At 44.0% G+C, this 22,058-nt stretch overlaps 1 protein-coding gene across 1 annotated transcript in view; it reads right to left on the bottom strand.

The window, feature by feature from the left end:
- The window catches only part of LOC130116288 (uncharacterized), a 25,815-nt gene extending 3,757 nt beyond the window's left edge, over positions 1-22,058 (bottom strand). Inside the window, exons 1-16 of the mRNA XM_056284210.1 lie at positions 22,027-22,058; positions 19,516-19,756; positions 19,185-19,430; positions 18,463-18,684; positions 12,148-14,981; positions 11,903-12,029; positions 10,813-10,918; positions 10,064-10,269; positions 8,454-8,642; positions 8,269-8,333; positions 8,014-8,162; positions 7,111-7,225; positions 6,802-6,989; positions 6,016-6,157; positions 5,805-5,931; positions 5,503-5,673 (exon numbers count right to left, since the gene is read on the bottom strand). Of these exons, the coding sequence (XP_056140185.1) occupies positions 5,503-5,673; positions 5,805-5,931; positions 6,016-6,157; positions 6,802-6,989; positions 7,111-7,225; positions 8,014-8,162; positions 8,269-8,333; positions 8,454-8,642; positions 10,064-10,269; positions 10,813-10,918; positions 11,903-12,029; positions 12,148-14,981; positions 18,463-18,684; positions 19,185-19,430; positions 19,516-19,756; positions 22,027-22,058 (5,160 nt within the window). The remainder of the gene's footprint in view (positions 1-5,502; positions 5,674-5,804; positions 5,932-6,015; positions 6,158-6,801; positions 6,990-7,110; positions 7,226-8,013; positions 8,163-8,268; positions 8,334-8,453; positions 8,643-10,063; positions 10,270-10,812; positions 10,919-11,902; positions 12,030-12,147; positions 14,982-18,462; positions 18,685-19,184; positions 19,431-19,515; positions 19,757-22,026) is intronic.

Raw genomic sequence — 22,058 nt, 5'->3', positions numbered from 1 at the left:
TCTAGGGTTTAGTTGCTCTTTAAGGTGAGGCTTAACAGCTGATGTGCATGCATGCCGGCTCATGCATGGAAAAATCTTAATCTACACTCTAGGCGCCCTCCGGGAAAAGTCGGCAACCCTGCAAGTCTTACTTAAAACATCTGAAGAAGAGGGCATTCGGGTAGTGCAGCAGTCTATTCCATTACCTACCAACACCGGGATCACTGGTTTGAATCCCCGTGTTACCTCCGGCTTGGCTGGGAGTCCCTACAGACACAATTGGCTGTGTCTGCGGGTGGGACGCCGGATGTGGGTATGTGTCCTGGTCGCTGCACTAGCGCTTCCTCTGGTCGGTTGGGGCGCCTGTTCGGGGGGGAACTCGGGGGGATATCGTGATCCTCCCACGCGCTACGTCCCCTGGGGAAACTCCTCACCGTCAGGTGAAAAGAAGCAGCTGGCGACTCCACATGTATCGGAGGAGGCATGTGGTAGTCTGCAGCCCTCCCCAGATCAGCAGAGGGGTGGAGCAGCGACCGGGACAGCTCAGAAGAGTGGGGTAATTGGTCGGATACAATTGGGGACAAAAAGAAGGGGGGGCATTTGAAGAAGACCCTCAGAGAGAACCAGTTCTGAATGTAAATGAGCAATATTACCTTGAAAAGTCAACATGAATGCTTCATTGCAACTTATGGCCTTTCAGTTTCTCCGACAAGAGTTTTCTGTCACACAAATAACTCAGCAAATACACTTTCAAACTGCAAAGATGTAAACAGCAACAAACCAAAGCGTTTTTTTCTTGAGCGAGCAACAAGAAATTTTTGCTCGGCCATTGACTTTCTCAGCACCGGCAGAGGCAAACGGGGACGAAGTCAACATAAACAAAACGGAACTGAGAAGATCTGCTACACCCTACGGCAGATCCAAGAATCTGTCCTATCCATGTTCTTCTGATGCGATAAGTGCGCCAACAGTCTCGCACATAACAGTAGACCAATTAAGATAAGCACTCAATTACATTCACACTGGAGTATAACAGACGAGATTATGTAAGTAAAAAAAAAAAATTCAACCAGCGATACCCATTCAAAAAGAGCTTATCAAAACATTTTATTTTCGTGAACAGCGATACAATATGTCACAGAAAAAAAAAATCACAGAAGAAGAATTTTAAGACAGGTCTGGCTCAGGTTCTCTTCTACACGCATAAGTGAGTTCTTTTAGAAAGAGTGAGTGCAGCATGAACGACTCAAGTCAAGAGGAAGAAGAAGAGCAACGTTACATTGTCGAAATAATACCTATGAGGGGGACGAGACACAAAACGAAACCTGACGTCATTAAAAGTCACACCCCTAAAAGTCTCTTTGCAAAAGTTTTAAGAATTACAACTACGGCTAACGTTCATCATAAAACCACTAAATGCTGCACAATTTCCATGAATTTCATACAGTGGGAGAAAAAAAAAAGAGTTTAAAAATGCTTTGAGTTTATGTGTTACATACAGTACAAAGACATCATTCCATTTATGTCACCAGTAAACCATACTGACATGTCTCTAAGCACCAACCAATCGGTTAAAGTTGTAGTCACTGACTTACTTCAATAGATCATTTATTAGTGGTAAAATGAGGGTTGAGGCAAGGAGGGGGTCTAGCACCATGAAAATTAAACCTCCCCCGACTGCACTCCCCCCCATCTGTGTATTATGACCCATAGTCCATTTCCACAATACCTTGTAGCCCCCTAACAAGTGAAGAACCATCGATAGATATGCAATAAATATCTTAAGGACAACCAACCATGTACAGTATAAATTAAACTCATCATTTACAACTCTTCGTCTTCTATGTCATTCAAACAGAAGGGAAAAGCAACGAAAGAGGTATAAATCTGGGAATGCGTTCCCGTTTTATGATGAAAAGCAGAGTGAAACGGGATATTTACTCAAGGTGTATTACAGCGACGACACTAGAGATGTCTGAGCTGGGGGACAAAACAAAACAAAACAAAACAAAACAGGTTGGTCATGTACAAACTAGGGTTCTGACTAGGAATGAAGCAGATTAGCCTTCCAGTAATCTGAACACCACATATATACAGCAGGGTATGTGCACAAACATACAGTGCAAGAGCAGGGACCAAATCTGGAAAACAGCACTTCTTCAGGGAACCAACTGGGGGTCATACAGGTCACGTGAGCAGATGTCCCTTGGATGAGATTTCACAAAGAACAGTCTCTAAAGTCTCATTTTTGGGGACTTATTTGGAATTCTGGTGTTAAAACCAAAAAAAAAAAAAAGCATGTTCTTCAATCTCCAAATAAAGACTGGGCCCGCTGCATTAAACCAAATTATGGGACCGGAGACGAAACTATTGAACGTATTCGGACACCAAAAGAGGTTTGTCGCAATTAAATTGCTTGTTTAAAAAAGAAAAAAATAGCAGGAAAAAAAAAGGAAATCAAAAGAAGACCAAATTTGAATTATGCAGCCATAGCCATCACCAGGGGCGGACTTGGAAGGAAAAATGACCCTGGAGTTTTTGACTCAGACCCCACCCCCTTCCCCCCAGCGATACACCATCACCCATACAAACCACCGGGAAAAAACTCCTGGTGCTCCAGATGGCCAGTCCACCATTGGCCACCACCATATGAGGCCTCTATGAGAATCTTTCAAAAAGACGGTTCCCTCCTTTGGCATGGCTATCCCAGTGAAGCACGGATTTGTTCCCCAAGTTAAAAAAAGAAGCAAGAACAGTTCCTCTCAGTGTTAACCTTTGGGCAAAACCAAAGTAAATAAGCACCCTGCAGTGTGGTCTTTATTTGCCCCTCGTCCCTGGCTTTGCTTTCGATGATTGCTTGTCCCTTTGGATTTTTCTTTTTTTTTTTTACTTTGCTCCATTCGAGAGGAGCACCCCAAGCAAAAAGGGCAGGGGTGATTACCCCCCCTGCACCTTCCCTGTGCACTCCAGTGTACCTAGTATAAACGACGTCACAACTTACACATCTCCGTTTTTCACTGTAATCTAGAAAGAAGGATATAGCAGTAAAAAGAGGTATAAAACTCGGAGGTTATTTCCATTCCAAAAACTTAAAAGTAATTTTTTTGTTGTTTTTTTGTTTGTTTGTTTTTTGTTTTTTTTGGATGTATTATATCAATCACATCAAATACAATTTAGCTAGGGGGGGAAAACCCCCTCACCATATGCACACTAGACTTAGAATGAAACCATATTTACCATATTAGTCCTCTAGCAAACCCGTATTTTAGAGAAACTGGAAAAAAGTTCTTGAACCACTGTTTTCAATACTTACATAAAACACCATTTTCGTACCTTTGATACTTCTAATTACCTTTCCTTCAAATACAGTTCACAAGGCCAATGTGGTGTACTTCTAGGCTGGTAAAACTTTTGAAATATCTGCGTCAGAATAAATATGATCGGAATAGCACCTCTGAGGGTATGTGGACAGAAAGTACAAATGTGAGAGTTTACCTGAATACGAAACAAAACAGGAACCAAGTACGATGTCGTCGTAATGATCAGCTACTTCGCCCGTGAAGCGATTCCCCTGCTGGTACCATAAAATCACAGCAAATTCATGGACACATAGAATAACTAGATTGGTGTAAAAAAAAAAGAGAAAGAAGTTTCTACTGGATTTGCATAAAAGTACCTGAATTAACACACAACCAGCTACTTGACGCTTTTGAATCACAGCAGTGTCCGTTCAACATGTGTCCTGATTCTCAGTGAGACGAGCGCTCACTTCCTTTTTTTTTTTGTATGCATTTGACATGATTTTCATGACGGGTACCAGTCTAGTCATTCTATTAAGAAAAAAAACAAAAAAACAAACCGAGCAAGTCCAATGAGCAGCTGGTATGGGGAAGACGGTGAGCTAAAGTTGCGTTGGCTGCGTGTCCATACCTTACTCTTAATGTGTGGGATGTAAACAATGTTGAGTAAACATGGTTGGCTGTTCAGAAATGCAGATTGCCTTGAAGACAACGTTTGTGCTGCCGTTACAAAGGAGTTTTGGTTATGGCTGATAGACAACAGGGAGCGATCCTCACTTTGAAATGGGTGACGGAGCCTGAGAAAAAATAAACAGGGAGGGGAGAGAGAGAGAGAGAGAGAGAGAGAGAGAGAGAGAGAGAGAGAGAGAGAGAGAGAGAGAGAGAGAGAGAGAGAGAGAGAGAGAGAGAGAGGAGATAGTTCAGCTGGTGGTTTGATGCCTGGTGAGATTAAGCAGTTGTAGCTTTGTTAGTGTGTGTGTGTGTGTGTGCGCGCGTCTATGTTTGTGCATGTTTAGTTATTCTGACACTATTAGCCTTATCTTTCACTGATAAGCCTGTCTATAAACCCGGATTATTTTTTTTCTCTCCCTTCGGTCCTTGCTAGCTTGTCTGTTATTTGTTTTCTATTTGTCTGTCCCCATTTGCTTTTTGTCAGTATTTAACACCCCCCCTTTTTTTTCTCCCCAAATGTACATGGCCAATTACACCACTCTTCCGAGCCGTCCCGGTCGCTGCTCCACCCCCTCTGCTGATCCGGGGAGGGCTGCAGACTAACCACATGCCTCCTCCGATACATGTGGAGTCGCCAGCCGCTTCTTTTCCCCTGACAGTGAGGAGTTTTGCCAAGCGGACATAACGTGTGGGAGGATCACGCTATTCCCCTCAGTTCCCCCTCCCCCCCGAACAGGCACTCCGACCGACCAGAGGAGGTGCTAGTGCAGCGACCACGACACATACCCACATCCGGCTTCCCACCCGTAGACACGGCCAATTGTGTCTGCAGGGGCGACCAATCAAGCCGGAGGTAAGATGGGGATTCAAACTACCGATCCCCATGTTAGTAGGCAACGGAATAGACCGCCACGCCACCCGGACACCAGTATTTGTTTAGCTGATCGTTTTCAGTGGTTTTGAATCTTGTTTTGTGAAGTATTTTGTAACTTTGTCCTTGTGCTATATACACATCATTCCTGAACTTTTATCTTGTTCTTCTTCTTGTAATTATTGTTGATCAGGGAACATTATTCATGTAATTACTGTCGATTAAGGAACATCATTCCTGCAACTTCTGGCACATGTTGCAGCTGTATGAAGTTGTTTTTGTTTGTTTTTCTAGCTTAAGGTAAGAAACAAAAGGTTTTCTCTTCTCTTGAATCCATTGCCGGATCTATTCAGTACACTGTACTGAATAGATCAGAAGAGACCAACTAAAGTTTATATCTCCTCAGGCATTCTCGAAAGATATTTGGCCAAATCATTCTTATCATTTCTTAATTTCCCTGTATGGATTTGTTCTGAAAGTAAGATCGAAGTGGTGGAAATAACCATATTTCTTAATTGTTTTTGCATTTGTTAGTGTATAATCTTCACACGGACCGGAACCACAAAATATGACACAAAACACATTGCTAGAGGTGTTAATTCTGAATGAAACTGCAGTGAAGGACCATATTTTGCATGAGTAATGTGCAATTGCCTTGTACTACTATGGTTTGAGACTGACCCAAGTGATGCTGTCATAGATTTTCATCAGCTCCTCCATGCGATACTGTTCCAGCACCACCACTCCTGCCAGCGAAGGGCTCTTGGCGTGGGCACAGTCCTCACAGTGCACCACATAGGTCTTCTTGCTGTTATTTTCACTGGTCACAAACAGCAGGTCAAACACCTCGATCTGTGCAAAAACAACCATACTGTGGTTTACATCCTGTTTGTGACGCGCACACATGCACACGCTTCCTCTACCTCTCAGCCCCTCCATCTCACATACTGTGTAACGTGACAGCCGGGCCAAGATGGACTTACGTCACATTCGTTGCAGTAGTAGGCTGGCTCATCCTTCATCCGGCTCTGGTAACAGATCTTTTTCCCTGCAGCCACCAGCTGGTCCCTCAGAATCTGGATATGCTTGATGGACTGCAGGAGGCAGTGCCTGATGAGGATGAAGGAGTGACATTGTGAAAGATGTAAACAAAGACTGCAGACACACACACCCACGCATTCACACAGTGCTCACTTGATCATTTTGAAGGTGTCTCTGTCAGTGATCTTGATGGTACGGGCCACATTCCAGGAGACGTGGATCATGGGAACGATGGATTTGACCTTCTTGACTTCGTTCCACTCAAAGCGTTCCAGGGCTAGCTGATACTGGTATGCTGGGGGGGGCATACAGACAGTAGTGAGACTGAACAAAGGCGAACTAACATCGACACGATAACAGTACACTAATAAAACTAGCTGCAAAACGGCAGATGAATCATACACTGCAATTCCCATTACATTTCCCTGTTTGAAAAACTAAATCTCCCCAAATAAGAGGTGTATTTCACACAGGGTCAACTCACCCGCTGGTTTTGCTCTACAAGTCAAATGGTCACACTCGTGACTTTTGGAACAGTATTTTACTCACAAGCAATATGACTTGTGTCATGGTCACTCTCAACAGTTACCTGCATTAGCAAGACGTTCCTCGTGAGTAAATGGCCGCTTCAAAAATCATATCTGAGCCATCAAACGACAGCATTTAACTCACTGAAGAAAATCGGTTGGTGCTTTTTGCTCTGTATCGGTCTTATTCAATCTGAGCCAGTTTTTTTCGACTAGGAAAACAGAATGGAGTTTGGGACAGTGAACCACCCAGATCTTGGGACTACTGGATGTTACTACAAAACTATGTGAGAAAAGGCCCCCATTTTCTATTGCCTGCGTTTTTTTTTTTTTTTGTAATTTGAGATAAATTACAAAACAACTGTATGAAGTTTTATATTTCTATCTCTATCTGACATATTCAGGTCCTCACAATTGAGTGGTCCGACATTCCAGGCAATGTTGTTACACCAGCCCACCGCCTGGACCCAGTGTACCGTTCCTGCATTTATCCACACCAGGTCCCCCGGCCTCTGTATGAAGCGATACACAGGAATATGGGAGCTGTAGAGATCTTCCAGAACTGGCCACCAGGATCCTGTCAGGTAGTCTACTCCATGCCTGCGGGGGGGTGGGGGGGGGGGTGGCATTGGCAATCAGGTCCGGCATGTAAATATTTAATTGTTGTCTCTATTGGGAAAGTGATGTTGAACTCATTACAGTTTCCAGCCTCCCTACTCACTTCTCACAGAAAGTGTTGATAGCCTCCCAGTAGTGCTCATGGACAGCAAACCACTCACAGTCACCAGGCCCAATGTTGATGTTGACTGAGCAGAAATTGTTGTTCTCTTGGTGGCCTGATGAGAAATGTAATCAATCAATTTAACAAATTAGGAAAGCTATGTGCTTGCTCATAAATAATGTCAATCCATCCATTATCCAAACTGCTTATCCTGCTCTCAGGGTCGCGGGGATGCTGGAACCTATCCCAGCAGTCATTGGGCAGCAGGCGGGGAGACACCCTGGACAGGCCGCTAGGCCATCACACAGAGCCCACCCACACACACACACACACACACACATTCATACCTAGTGACAATTTAGTATAGCTGATTCACCTGACCTACATGTCTTTGGACTGTGGGAGGAAACCGGAGCACTCGGAGGAAACCCACGCAGACATGGGGAGAACATGCAAACTCCACACAGAGGACGACTCGGGATGACCCCCAAGGTTGGACTACCCCGGGGCTCGAACCCAGGATTTTCTTGCTGTGAGGTGACTGCACTAACCACTGCGCCACTTCATAAATAATGTGTCTTATTTTAAACCTAGCTTTAACTAGTGCAATACAAATAAACCAGTATGAGCACCCTGCAGGTGAAAAAAAGTTGGGAGTCTGGAGGATCGAGCCCTTCCCTTGCCTGCTGAAAATGTGGGCCTTTATAGGCATCCCTCCCAAGAATATTTGCCAGGGTGTCCGCTGGGTAATGCCTTGGAAATTAATACCTGGTTAATGAATGGACAGGTAATGTGAAATGATGTTGTGAGCCGATCAAAGTATTTTTCAGTGTGCATCAGTGTGTATGTAAGGCTTCCACAAGCCTGCGAGTTAGCCACCGATAACGGCAGACACACACTGACCTGGTGTGCGGCTGCCTGGAACTTTCATATAGAGCTGTACGGTGTTCATGCCCAGGATGGTGTGGCCAACGTGACTGAGCATGTTGTTGCTGGATTCCACACGCATGAAAGCTGGCAGTTTCAGCAACTCCTGTAGCTGGGGTTTCCACCTTACAGACACACACACAATGCAATGCAATGTGAACCCACAGACAGAACGCCTCTTGAGCTGGTGAGCATACTTTAAGGATATCAAATAGTTTATTATGACCTTACCTTTTAGGATCAGAGAGATCAATATTAGTTCCAAATTTAATGATCTTTCCTATGGATTTCTGCTCCTGGCTATATAAAACAGAGCACAAGAGGAAATTAATATATTAATCAGACTTATACCACTTAGCTGTGAGGAGAATTGTCCAACAGCTGTGAACTAACCTGAGGGGGCTGGTGGGGTGGGCAGGGTTGGATTTGTTGGAGACGGGGGTAGAGTTAGCTTTACTGCTTGTAGAGGTACAACTGCATTTACTGTCGGCTGAGTTGGGATCAGCTTTGGCGGTGGCTTGGTTATGATTGGCTGTGGAGGTGGAGTCTGAGGATTTGGTTTGCTCTTCTTCTTCTTCCTCTTCATTCTCACTCTCTTTCTCCTCCTATAAAAACATCTACATGAGCTTAGCTGAAATGTTGACCCAGACAGTACAAATTAATAGAAATAGCAGAGTTCTTATTGCATTGCACAGCGTAAACAACTTGTAAATATATTTGCTAAATATTTATTTATTCCAATGATTTGGATTTCAATTTTAACTATTTGCTCTATACCGACCTTTGTTATGACTTCACACTTGCTCCAAAATCTAAATCTGAATCTGGATTCAAATATGAAGCAAAGAACTGAATTAGGTAAGTAAGTGTGGTCATCTGCCCATTCAAGGGATTTGACCCTGTAGATTGTTTATAGATTAAAATATGCTTATTACCAACATTTTGCACAAAAGGAAGCCAGTGGTGAATTTCATATGACAGTTGATAAAATTGGTTTCTTGGCTCACTATGGTTAAACTTCATCCTAGGTTTACTTAATTCCTTTTGACTCATACCCCTAGGTCTTTCCTCAGCCAAGGGATTCACACTGTGTATGCATGCCCAATGTAAGATGATTACTTCTCAAGATGCATTATGACTGTCGAGAGTAAGCAGTGTGTCCCCTGAAGTGTCTTTTTCATGCTGTCAGGAGTGGCATCGGAGAAATTGGGATGTTGAGAGCAACATGGACAGAATATGTAGAACTTTAGAAGATGCCCAATGAGGGTCAAATAAGATTAATGATAGTAGCAACAGTGTTAAGACTAAGATGTACTTTAACCCATCCTAGCTGTGTAGCGGGCAGCACGGTGGTGCAGTGGTTAGCACGGTTGCCTCACAGCAAGAAGGTCCTGGGTTCGAGCCCCGGGGTAGTCCAACCTTAGTGGGTCATTCCGGGTCATCCTCTGTGTGGAGTTTGCATGTTCTCTCCGTGTCTGCATGGGTTTCCTCCGGGGGCTTCGGTTTCCTCCCATAGTCCAAAGACATGTAGGTCAGGTGAATCGGCTGTACTAAATTGCCCCTAAGTATGAATGTGTGTGTGTGTGTGTGTGTGTGTGGGTGGGCGCCCTGTTCAGGGTGTCTCCCCGCCTGCCACCCGATGACTGTTGGAATAGGCTCCAGCATCCCCATGACCCTGCGAGCAGGATAAGCGGTTCAGATAATGGATGGATGTGTAGCGAGGAGCAGTGGGCAGCTGCTGTGCAGCACCCGGGGACCAATTCCAGTTCTTCTTGCCATGCCTCGCTCAGGGGCACAGAAAGGAATATAAACCTAACATGCATGTCTTCTGACAGTGGGAGGAAACCAGAGCACCTGAAGGATATCCACACAGACATGGGGGGAACAAGCAAACTCCGCACAGAAAGGACCTGGGACACTCGTGCTAACCACTGCACCACCATGCTGCTGAATTATCCCTCAAACCTGCACATGTATTTCTATTTCAGAGTGTATGTATGTGTTTGCTATGAGCGAAAATGTCTACCTGTAGGCTCTCTTGGAAGCTGGAGGCCTGGTACTGGGCGTATTTAGCAATGGTGGTGTGCGAGCGGCTGCTTTCACAAGGCCAAGTCTGTGATGAGCCATTGTGATCCCAGTTCTCATCAGCAGGTTGCTGCACCTGAGTCCTCACTTCCACGGCATGGTCAGCGTTGGCCTCAACCAGAGATTTAGTGGAGAACAATCCAAGGTCTGACAAAGGAACAAAAAAAACAAAAAAAAAAACAAAAAAACAAAAACAAAAAAACAAACAGGGGTGATTGGGTTTGATGAATTCATTGATGAAACTTTTTATCCACTTTTGCATATTCTTAATTATCTTTAATGCATTTTATGCCAAAAATGTATCTGAACATCAGAAAATGGGACAGTAAACACACACCTACAAAAGTGTGACAATCGCTTATTTCTAAATGTGTTTGCATTCTTTTCATAATAGATAATACTCAAATTTACAAATGTGCAACTTTTTTTGGGATTTTCCCAAACCAGTATAATCCTGTTACATTTCAGGCTTTGTACTGGTTCCATTTTCAAATTTAGAATGGCTGACTCCAGGTTCCCACAAAACAAAATAGTGAGCTTTTAATTAATGTCAGTAATATCTGACATTACACACCCTCAGGAAATCATTTGGGGTGACTGAAATAAGTTAAATTCTAAATTCACTGACTTCTTAATATCTATAGCGTCCATACGATAGATATGCTGTGCTAGTGTGGCGTTTGTACTCACTAAGGCGGAGAGAGCCAGCAAGTCCTCTAATGACAGTAACAGCGTTCTTGGGGTCAGTGCAGAACTGCAGCAGGACTGGTGAGAAAGCGTCTCTCTTGCTCTCCAACTACACAAACAGCAAACACATTGATAAGCCATATGGTGATATCAAACAAGTGTAGCAATTCAAAAACATGTCTGTGCATGGCAAAATAGTTATCTTAAAGTCATTTAGTCTTATATTTAGTTTTGAAAATTTTTTTTTTTTGTGGCTTTTTTCCTCGCCTCTTTTTCTCCCCAATTGTACTTAGCCAATTACCCCACTCTTCCGAGCCATCCCGGTCGCTGCTCCACCCTCTTCTGGCGATCCGGGGAGGGCTGCAGACTACCACATACCTCCTCCGACACATGTGGAGTCGCCAGCCGCTTCTTTTCACCTGACAGTGAGGAGTTTTGCCAGGGGGACATAGCGCGTGGGAGGATCACGCTATTCCCCCCAGTCCCTCCCCATGAACAGGCGCCCCGACCGACCAGAGGAGGCGCTAGTGCAGAGACCAGGACACATAACCACGTCTGGCTTCCCACCCGCAGACATGGGCAATTGTGTCTGTAGGGACGCCAGACCAAGCTGGAGGTAACATTCGAACCGGTGAGCCCCGTGTTGGTAGGCAACGGAATAGACCGCCACGCTACCTGGACGCTCTGAAATCTTTCTTTTAAACAAAAGAAAAATGCTGTCAAAAGACGTGAGTATTTCCTTTGCATTCTGATACAGTTGCTCTTGTTTCAGAACTTCCAGAGTCAAGTATCAACACCTTGAAAAAAGGCAGAATAGCAAAAACCACATGAATACTATCAAATGAATGACAATCGACTTGAAAACTTATTGAAAAAAAGTTGATTTGTATTCTGATAAGGCTGATTCTGATTTAAAAAAAAACAATAGCCCTGTAACTTCAGTGGTAGTTTTTATTTTTCCTTGCATTTGTCAACAAAGAGGAGCTGTAGACTTACTATTAGATTTGATGAATTGCTAAGATGAATATATTTTCCATTTTAGTGGTAAGTCGGGCAAAACTATTAGGTACAATTTACTAATGTTTGGACTCACATAAATGCTGGGTGTGGGTGGATTGAGCTTTTCTCGAGGGATGGGGGTCTTGATGCTAATGTTAGGCTTGACAGAGAAGGCGGGCAGCAGCAACGACTCCTTGAACTTTCCTTTCACCTTTGCCCCCCTGGAGAACAGAAAACACAGAAAGATGGAAATATTCACTGGGGGTGGGGGGGGGGTAAGATGGAGTATTTTCTTACGTCACTCTAACCCAGACATGTCTCCATCGGACCTTAACTCACTTGCAAGCTCGGACCACCTCGCTGGCTGTGTTTTCGATGCTTATCTTGGAAAGGGGGATCCTTCGCTCCTCCACCTCTGATGCAATGAATGTATCCCTGACTCCCCTTTCCACTTTAATTAGGTGGATCTTCAGCTCCTTAGACAAGCCCATGGCCAGGGCCTTCAGCTTGAGGGGGTCAACTGAGGGTGATGAGCAGAGGGGTTTGTTCCCTGTTGCAAGGATGCATGGTTTGATTGCATTTTTTGTTGCGGTTGGAGTTGAACTCACAGTTGTGTTTGTATTCTCAGCTGGAAAGGGAGCCCCACTTGCCTTCTCCTTCTCTGATATTACCGTCACCTGCACAGTGCTCCCTGTGTGCATCTTATCTCTCCGGACGTCTTTGCCCTGCAGGCTGTGATTTTCCTGAGCAAGCTGGTCCTTCACATTGTCTTTGAGCTGTTTGGATAAGTTAGCAGTGGAAAATGGCAGTGTGGATGAAGGAGGTGCTGTTTTAAATTGATTCTCTTCCCCCAATTTCTTGATTTCACTTTTCACATTGTTGCGACGCTGAGAAGTGATATTGCTTTCCTTGTCACGTCTCTTGATATTGACCTCTCCTTCCCGTCTTCCATCTTCATTTGTTTGTTTTCTCTTTCTAACTGACGGAATTTTAACCATTCCTTTGCTGTTTGGTCTCTCTTGCTTGGTGGGGACAGGAAGCAGGTCTGAGGTCAGGGAGGCTGTGTGTGTGGTGGTCAGTCTCAGCTCAGCGCTCAGCGACCCGGCCAAAAGAGATGAGGTGTCTTTTCTCTCGGGGAGAATATCAACAACCACGTTATCGTTTTTCTCTTTTATACCATTCTCAGTGTCTTCCTGCTCCCGCTTCAGGCTATCCATGACAGGTTGTTGTTGGCTGAGATCTGCAGAGGGGTGGGATTTTGAAACAGTGTCTGAGGTAGTGTGACTCGGGGATTTGTCGGAAGGTTTGGAGGATACTGTGGTATCTAATGTAGACGAAGAAAGCTGATGCTCCTGACAGTGAATCTGTGGCCCCAGAGCCAAAAAGGAGGAGTGTTTCACTGCCCCCGGGACGTTGGCAGGGAGTCGTCCAAATGGACCACCTCGACATGTGACCCTCTGGCCACCCAGAAAGTTGGCCAGGCTCTTGAAGACATCATCCAATCCGTTCTGATGGTGCTGAAGCTGATGAAGAAGGGTGCCAGATGTGTCTCTGCAGCTGTCCTTCTCTTCCTCTTCCTCCTCTTCCTGTGTCACCTTTTTCACCATATGAGGCAGTCCGCAGAGGTCAGCTGTGTCATTCTGGCAATGGTCAGTCTTTTCTCTTTCGCAGGCATCCTTATTTATATCATCAAACTTATCATCTCCGTGAGATGGAGAAAAGCCATGAGTTGGGCTGGGCTGGAGGACAGGTCTTCTGATCACTCCCTTTTCCAGCTCTTCTTCATCTTCTCCCAGAGCTGATACCGGAGACCCTTGCCAGCTCAGCACAGGGGGGCTTGCTGCAGGGTTGTCTCCTAGCTCTAACACGCTCCCCAACACAGTTGCAGGCTGCAGGTCTGGGGCCATAAGGAGCCCTCCTTGCCTCACACCTTTGCCCTGGATAGGTTCCTCTGAGTTAACTAAACTAGTAGTACTGACTGGTGCTACGGTTTTACATGATAGGGGCTGGAGAGTGAGATCAAGATCAGGCTTACCATGTGGTTCACCTTCTGACGTAAATTGGTGGATAGGGGATGCATTGCTGGTGTGGTGGGGGCTGGTGTTGGCTGGTGGAGACTGCCTGTTCAGTGGTGGCCCCTTGCCGGGGCGTTTATGTGGGCTGCAGCCTTTTACTCTCTTTTTCTTACTGGAGTGTGACTGAGTACATCTAGGATGGGTGGCTTTCCTGATGGATGATTGAATGTCAGACATATTTGGGGTATCTGTGGCTGTCTGACGTCTGTGTGATATCTTCTCTGCTCTGTCAATCCTCTCCCTGTGTTTGTGTTTGTGTGGGACAAGCGGTGTCTGTGGAGACAGACTCCGAGCCTCTGGATTCAAAGTTGTAGACTGAATTTTACTCTGGCCCATTTTGGGTTCTCTTTCTGAGTGGGATGCTGATGAAGACATCCATATTCCCTTTTGAGCATTTTCAATGATTTTACTTCTTGAGCCAGACTTAGCTTTTAGCTCCATTGTCTCTTTTGCCTTTTTTTCTTTTCTGTCTTGTTTGAATCTTTCTTTTTCCCGTTTCCAGCAAACCTTTTTCATGCCATCCCTTTCCTTCTCATCTTTTATTTCCCCCCTTTTTCTCTCTTTACTAATTTTGTTCATCCTCTGCAATCTATCCTTTTTCTCTTTTTTTCCATGTTTAACCTTGCGTTTGCACTCAGGTTTTTTGTGTTTCTCAGAATCTCTCCCAGGCTTGTTGACTCTTGATTTGTCATGAGGGGACTGTTGCGAGCTGAGGGACTTTGAGACCTTTTTGAATTTGACCTCAGACACAAGGGGTCGGGAGTTTGGACCAGCAGATGACGTAGGACAAGTGGTAGATGAAGGACTAGGTGTTGGGGTTTGGGTTAGACTTCCCTGAAGCATCTGCTTTTCTCTGTGTCGGACGTTTGTGGTGCTCGGGCTTTTTCCAGTATTAGACTGATGAATGACGGATGGATCATCCCTGTCGCTGGCCATGGCGTTTGTCGAGGGGCTGAAGGGGGCTGGCGGAGTGGTGGCGGTGGAGCCTCCATCTCTGGGATGGCAGTGTAGATAAGGATGGAGAGGAGCCTCTCCACCAGAGGGCTCTGAGGGGGGAGGATTCCTTGGCTTGTCTCTCAGATTAGTACGCAGATCCTCCTAGGGAGTGAAGACAGCACATGGCAATTTTACACCTCTTGTACCAATACTCTTAAAAATAAAGCTTATCTAGTATATAGCATAAAGTTAAATAAAACATATAAGTTCAATAAAAGCTAAAAAGTCCATGCGATTACTTGCCACAATAGCGTCACCCTGGTCAGAATTCGCAACCATAGTCAGGTACTGCGGTCGCACTTGTAATTATGTCAGATCACGCGCACGGTGGATTTTTTTTTTCTTCAAATAATTTGTGTTTTATATAAGCTACACTAGTAAAAGAAGATGGAATTTTAAATCATTAGACAAATAGCATTAGTGTCAACCAAGGGTAACAGGATGTTAATAAAATGCATAATTTCCAATGGGACACTAACATTTCTGGCCAGTGTACTTTCCAGTACACCGGAGATTAGCCTTGGCTGCAGCGAAGGCTCTCAAGTCGAACTGAATGTGTGGTTGCAGCTCAAACAGCCCGATTACAACATTAATAACAATTAAAAGTTAATGTTTTACCATAAAGCGTAATTATGTGAAGCTTTAATAAAAGTTAAATAACTGCATAATAAAACAAAGGCATAGGATATCTCATTAAGTATCAAAGCAGAAACTGTTTTAACTGCGTCTTCTCTTCAACTGTGCTGTAATTTTATTTTTTCAGCGTGAGCTTTTCACCAAATTTCCTTACATCATTTACAGTTTTTAAGGCTTGCTAGTGATTATTTCAATGAGGAATAACACAGATGTTCTTTAAAATAATGAGACTACTTTAATCAACCCAGAGAGAAAGTCAATACCTTAAAATTGTAGACCATGAGGTAGTAAAACTTCTTGTACATTTTTTTTTGAGTCGAAAACATGTACAGGTACTGGTCTAGGGTTTTTTGCCCTCATGATAAAGTTAACGAAAAACAGGACACATCATACAGTTTTTTTGAGGGAGAAAATCTATGCGTTTTCTTATATGTGGGGGGAGGGTTATACATTTCAATCAATCCCTTCCAAATTGCTAATTTAATATGGAGGCATCAAGGACAATGACACCCATGTAGCAAAGGCATGGGTGGGGCCCGGCATGTTAGACCAATAAAATATGAGCGGAGTAGAAAAACGTCCGCGTTGGCCATCCAAGCTCTCTGGGCAGCCTCACCTAGCCGGTCCTATCTCTTCTCCATAGACCTGTTTCCATTTGTTTTAGTGCTGGGCCAGTGTAGGAGAAAGGCCTGGCACATTATTTACCCATTATCATTCTGGAATAGGTGGGGGGAAAAAAACATTCTGGGTTGTTTGTATTTCTTAAACCAATCACAAACGTCATGGCCGGTGCCCTTGCAAAAAGTGTATGGTGGGGGAAGTGTTATTGTGAATTGCTCATAGCAGGAGGTGAGCCGGGCCCTGGGATATGGTTCAATTATCGGTCAGCAAACAAGTGAGAATGTGCCTTTTAGATAACAATTTTTCCAAACATATTCTTTGAATGGCTTTAAAAAAAATTAACTGAATGAGCCAAGCAGGTTTGCCTCATTGCACAATCCAAAGCCTCGCTAAAGTTTTCCACAATTACAACGTAGCTTGCTAGCCCAATCACTTGTTGTTGCTCATAGAGATGGGGGTTTCAAAATGGCAACACACGGAGCGGAAGGAAATAAAATACTGACTGAAACAGTTGGCACCAACGGGAAAATTATCCCAGCAGCAGTCACATCCGGTGAGTCAGACTATTCTCTGGCTAGACTTGACTTTCGAGAAGCTGAGGTGTGGTGTTTTACTACAGGGACGGCTGCTTCACCCCCCCCCCCCCCACACACACACACACAAACACCATCATCACTGTCCTCTTCATCTACACTTTTTTTTGGGTCTTTTTCTAAACATGAGTGGGCAGAGACAGACTAAAGTGCTAATTCACTCTTTAAAGAATAGCGGTGTCTTAGTGACCTGAACTGAACAAATTGTCAAACATTGATATTGTATAATAAATACTTGGGGATTTGATAAAAAAAATAAAAATAAAATATGTCTCAACAAAACTGCATTTGGGTTGTGCATGGGTCTGCAGAAAGGGTCTGGACTGTAGGGTTGCATGATATTAGGAAAACATGCGATATATGATAACGTTGTTGAATATTGCGATGATGATATGACTCATGATAAATAAACAAATATTAAAGTATACAGTTTTAATGTCTTTCTGCTTTAGGTTTGCTGCTAACATAGACCCCAGACAATGAACAGCACGTTGAATAAAAAAATGAAATGCATTATTTCCATTGCAGCAACATGGTTTTATTGAAGAAAAAAAATGGTTACAGCCACTACAACCACCAACTTGGTTGCATGGCAATAGTTTCTTCATTACTTTAACTTAACATCTAGACCTATTTAAAGCAGCTACTAGGAGTTTATATCATAAATGATTACGTAACAGTCTCAATTTAAAACTGATGTCTTACCAGTTTTGCAGAGTGAGAATAGAATTTTATTTTTTAAATGATAGTTTGTTGTTACTGAGGAGGAATCAGCCAAGTGACACTACCGCCTTTTTTCCACAAGAGGGCACTAAAGTCAACATAACGCGTAGTACTCGACTGGGTTCAGACTTCACCGTCTTCCGACACGTGTCGTACGTACGTTTGTGGAATGGCGACTTGGTAAAAAAAAAAATTCCTTGATGGGATCTGGTGTCTTCGGTCCAGTTTGTTTATCGGACTTACAAAACTCTCTCTGCTCACTGACACAGGCATCGTGTCCTTCGTCAAATAACCTGCGATGGCCTCCGTTATTTCTTCGTGGCGCTTGGATGTTTCTACATAAGGAAGTTGCACTTGCAAAACTGAGGAATTAACGTCTGTTGGCCTGTTGTGCTGCTACGTATTGCCACATAACAAACGTGCTGTTCTTTTTAGCAACGAGTTCGTCATCGCCCACATTTCCCTCAGCGTTCACCCCTCTCCCTTCCGCCATCACGATACTCGCGCCCTAACTACCGCCACACGCTTAACCTCAGGCGCTACGATCTACATCCGGGCATCTAGGGCAGTAGCGCTCCATGTGATTGGCCGAATATATTGATATGCAGCGTGTGAATGCATGGCACATGCATGTGCCATCTATCGCAGTTCAAGCAGTCTTTTGCGATACGTATGTTGCGCATGTTGATATCGCGATGAAGGTAATTTTTCGATATGTTGTGCAGCCCTAGCCTGGAGAAGGCTTCAGAAGAGAAGGCGCTGATATCTTTTTTGAAATTTCCATTTGAATGAAGATGTTTCATTTATCTGTGAGTATTTAAACTGGTATTGCATGCTGTAAACAGTGTAACAAGTCTAATAATGCATGCTGTACACAGAACAAGGATACATATTATGAGTTATTATTACTGTTATTATAACTTATTATGTGCTCATAGTGACAGTATAATGAATGTCGTTTCCTCTAAAGTATACTCATCGTGATTATGCCCTTTGTGTTTGTTCCTTACTGTGCTTTGCTTGTGAGTGTGGACCCGGGTGTCCCTGCCCTCCAGTGGTTGTAGCAGGGGTTTATGCTGTTGAGCTCCGGAGTGGCCTGTGTGCCGCTGATGGTGGTGGTGGTGGTGGTTTTGGTGGCTGTAAGGCACACGGGTGTAGTCTGCTGGTGAAAAGGGGGTTTTCCGATCAACCTTCCCTCTGCTTCCATGGTGTGGTGGTTTGCTGCCATTGCTCTGGGTTGATGGAGAGTGATGAGGGTGGGAAGATGAAGACTTGTGGCACTGACTGGATGGGTGACTGTGACCTTGTCCTCCGGTTCGTGGTTTAGAGGTTTCCTTCAGTTACCAAGACCGGGGAATCAAGACAAAAATTAGCATATAGTCTTCATGGTTAGCTTGACTTTAATCACTTGGAGTGGTATTTTTATGTTACAGATACTATAGAAAGGTCATAAAAATTACCTGTTGCTGTGTTGATGAGGTTGCATTGTCAGAGTTGTGGCAAGGAGCTGCCCTTTCATTTATCTTCCAGTCAGCTTTGTTGCAGCGACGATAATGAGGTGGTGATGCAGAATGAACAGGTAAATACACTTGTTTTGATCCGAGAGACGAGTGAGATGACTACAAAAAAGTACAAATGTTCTATTAGATTGTTGTCAGCTTTAACCACTGGATGGTGCTATTTCACAAATAGTCTTTAAAAAAAACAATAAAGGTTTGCTAGCTAGCATCACCTGATCAGGACCAGAGCTCCTTCTCCTCTTGGCAGGGCAGTCTTCTCGTGGAGATAAGGGGCAATGTGGGGGTGGGGTGTGCTGGTGGGGCTGGCCTCGGCTGTGATGGAGCGCTGGGCGTTTCCACGGGCCTGGTCTGTGGCCTACCATTCTGCCCAGGAAGGTCCTCTGACAGTCCGAGGAGTCCAACCTCTTTAGTGGGGACGGCAGCTCTCTGGTGTTCGGATGATGTTGAGGGACTCCATACTGAAACACAGACGGGTATTATCATTAATCTGAAATACCATAATAATGGGAAGAACCTGAGCTTAAACCTAATAATACTCTATACCTCAAGTCTGTTGATCCTGACCGTGGAGTTGTTGACATTTTTGTTCCAGTTCATGTAGGGTCCTCTTGGTCCTGCTGGATACCCATTGTATCCGCCTGCTCTATAGTGGAATGAGTGGATGGAGTTGTGGTGCCAGTTCTGGCCCTCATAAGGCTGGTCTTTGCAGTCCCAAGGACGTAATGGCAATCTCTGTCCCTTAGGAGGACCCTTTCCTTGGGCATCATTGGTTGTTCTTTCTCCCCTGTGCAAAAGACAGTAAAAGAACAAAAATTATGAGTTGTGGGAATTTTCCTTGGCACAGTTATGGTGTGTATTTTTTTTAATCATGGTTCCACGGTAGAGTGTATTCATGGGGGATCAGTGCACGAGACTTTAAAAGTGGACATTTTAAGCACAGCTCCAGCTGGTATCCAAGAAAGTTGAAACAGTTCATCTGGACACAACGTTTATTGAGAGAAACGTTTCATCACTCATCCAAGTGACTTCTTCAGTCTCAACTGACTGCAGGTATCCCCCCCCCCCTTATAAACAATACAGTGGCATAACAACCGAAAACAACATTCGGCTTCATATGCAAATAGGTGTGACCATTAACAATAGTTTCAATGGTCATGTGTATTATTCACAGTGGATTTGGGAATGTTTGCAATCACAGCGTTGTAAGTTGGCGACAGATGTACTCTTAGCCACCCCCCAGTTCAGGGACGGTTGCCCCAGGGATGGATGCCCAAACAGTACAGAAGACATAAATAAAGACATTTTGACCCATCTGGTATGTTCAGCTAAATGATGCCACTAAGTTTACTAATTTCTTAGCTGTCTCATATTGTACTTTCCCACCAAACAAAATACTAATGTCCATAGCAATATTAACAAAATGTTCTATTGTAGCCATCTTAAATACACCTTTTTCAGTTGCCTTTATGTAATACTGATCTAGGTATTCAAGTTATATGATCAAGTACAACGCAATAAATATAATGACTCCTAGTATGTCTTTACGCATGGTCAATAAAAAATCCAGGTAAGGAAACCAGAGAAAGTTGAATTAGTTCATCTGGACACAACGTTCATCATCTACTGGAGCACAAACTAGGAGTCATCATGGTGCTGTACCACCGCGCTTACAACGTGCACACCAACACAGCAGCTGGGGAAGGGGAGAAATCCCACATTAAACAGGCCTGGGCTAAGTGTGGTCATCCTAACTGGGCATTTGTCAAAGCCAGGAAGACGCCCAAAGAGTGCACCGGCCGATCGAAGAGAGGAGAGGGACAACAGCTGCCTAAGCGTGATTCCGTATATGCCGGGAGTGTCAGAAAAGTTGAGATGCGTATTTTCCAAACACTGCATCTCAGTTACTTTCAAACCCCAAAAACACTGTGCCAGAAATTGGTCCACCCCAAGGATCGAGTCCCCTGGCACAAACGGAGCAATATAGTGTACACTGTTAAGTGCCGGGAAGATTGCCATAATTTGTTCATCAAGGAAACCAAACAGAAGCTGGCCAAGAGGATGGCACAACACAGGAGAGCTAACACGTCAGGCCAGGACTCCACAGTCTACACCCATCTACAGGCCAGTGGCCACTCTTTCAAGGATGAGGATGTATACATCCTTGATAGGGAGGCATGCTGGTCTGAATGGGGAGTCAAAGAGGCCATTTATGTGAAGAGAGAATGACTATCCCTGAACCGGGGGGGGGGGGGGCTAAGAGTACATCTTTCACCATTCTACAATGCTGTGATTGCAACTATTCCCCAATCCTCTGTGAACAGTACACATGGCCATTGAAACTCTAGTTAATGGTCATGGCGATTTGCATATGAAACCTATCGTTGTTTTTGGTCATTATGCCATTGTATTGTTTATAAGGGCGGTGGTACCTGCAGTCAGTTGAGACTGAAGAGGTCACTTAGATGAGTGATGAAACGTTTCCATCAATAAACGTGTCCAGATGAACTGATTCGACTTTCTGTGAACTCCTAGTATGAAGTCTCTTTTACCTAAATTTGTAAAGGAGGTGGACTACAAGAAGCAAAACGGTAAACTTTGCAATATGATCAAGATAATAACTGTAAAGATTTCTATAGTAGGCAATGAAGATGTTTTGCTTACCTACTATAGAGGTGACTTGAGGGTAGATGATGTGACTGATTGCGTCCTTCTTGACATCTGTAGCACAGGTGAAATTTTATTGTTTTTCTCAAAATCATATAGATAATTGCATCACAATTCTAACTCACATAACATAAAAACTGAGAATATATTTTCTAGCAAGGAAATGCAATTCAGCATGAAACAAGTGTTGACCCTTTTGCTCCAGTGTGCTAGCAGCTTTGTCTTTGCTGATTGCTACCTTGACCAGAATTTAGTTAATTCTCATCATGCCAGTCCTGCAGTATTCTGACTGGCCTTTTTTAAAACTACATTTATCAGGAAAAAAAAATTGGTATTGCACACATGCGCTTTTATAGGAACACACTACTTTACATTCATACAACTACTCACAAAGAGCCATCGAGGTGCTCTTCGATTTTCAT

The sequence above is a fragment of the Lampris incognitus genome, chromosome 8, assembly GCF_029633865.1.
Source record: "Lampris incognitus isolate fLamInc1 chromosome 8, fLamInc1.hap2, whole genome shotgun sequence".
Taxonomy (NCBI): Eukaryota; Metazoa; Chordata; class Actinopteri; order Lampriformes; family Lampridae; genus Lampris; species Lampris incognitus.
Note: the sequence above shows the minus strand (reverse complement) of the source record. Positions and strands in the feature narration are given on the sequence as shown.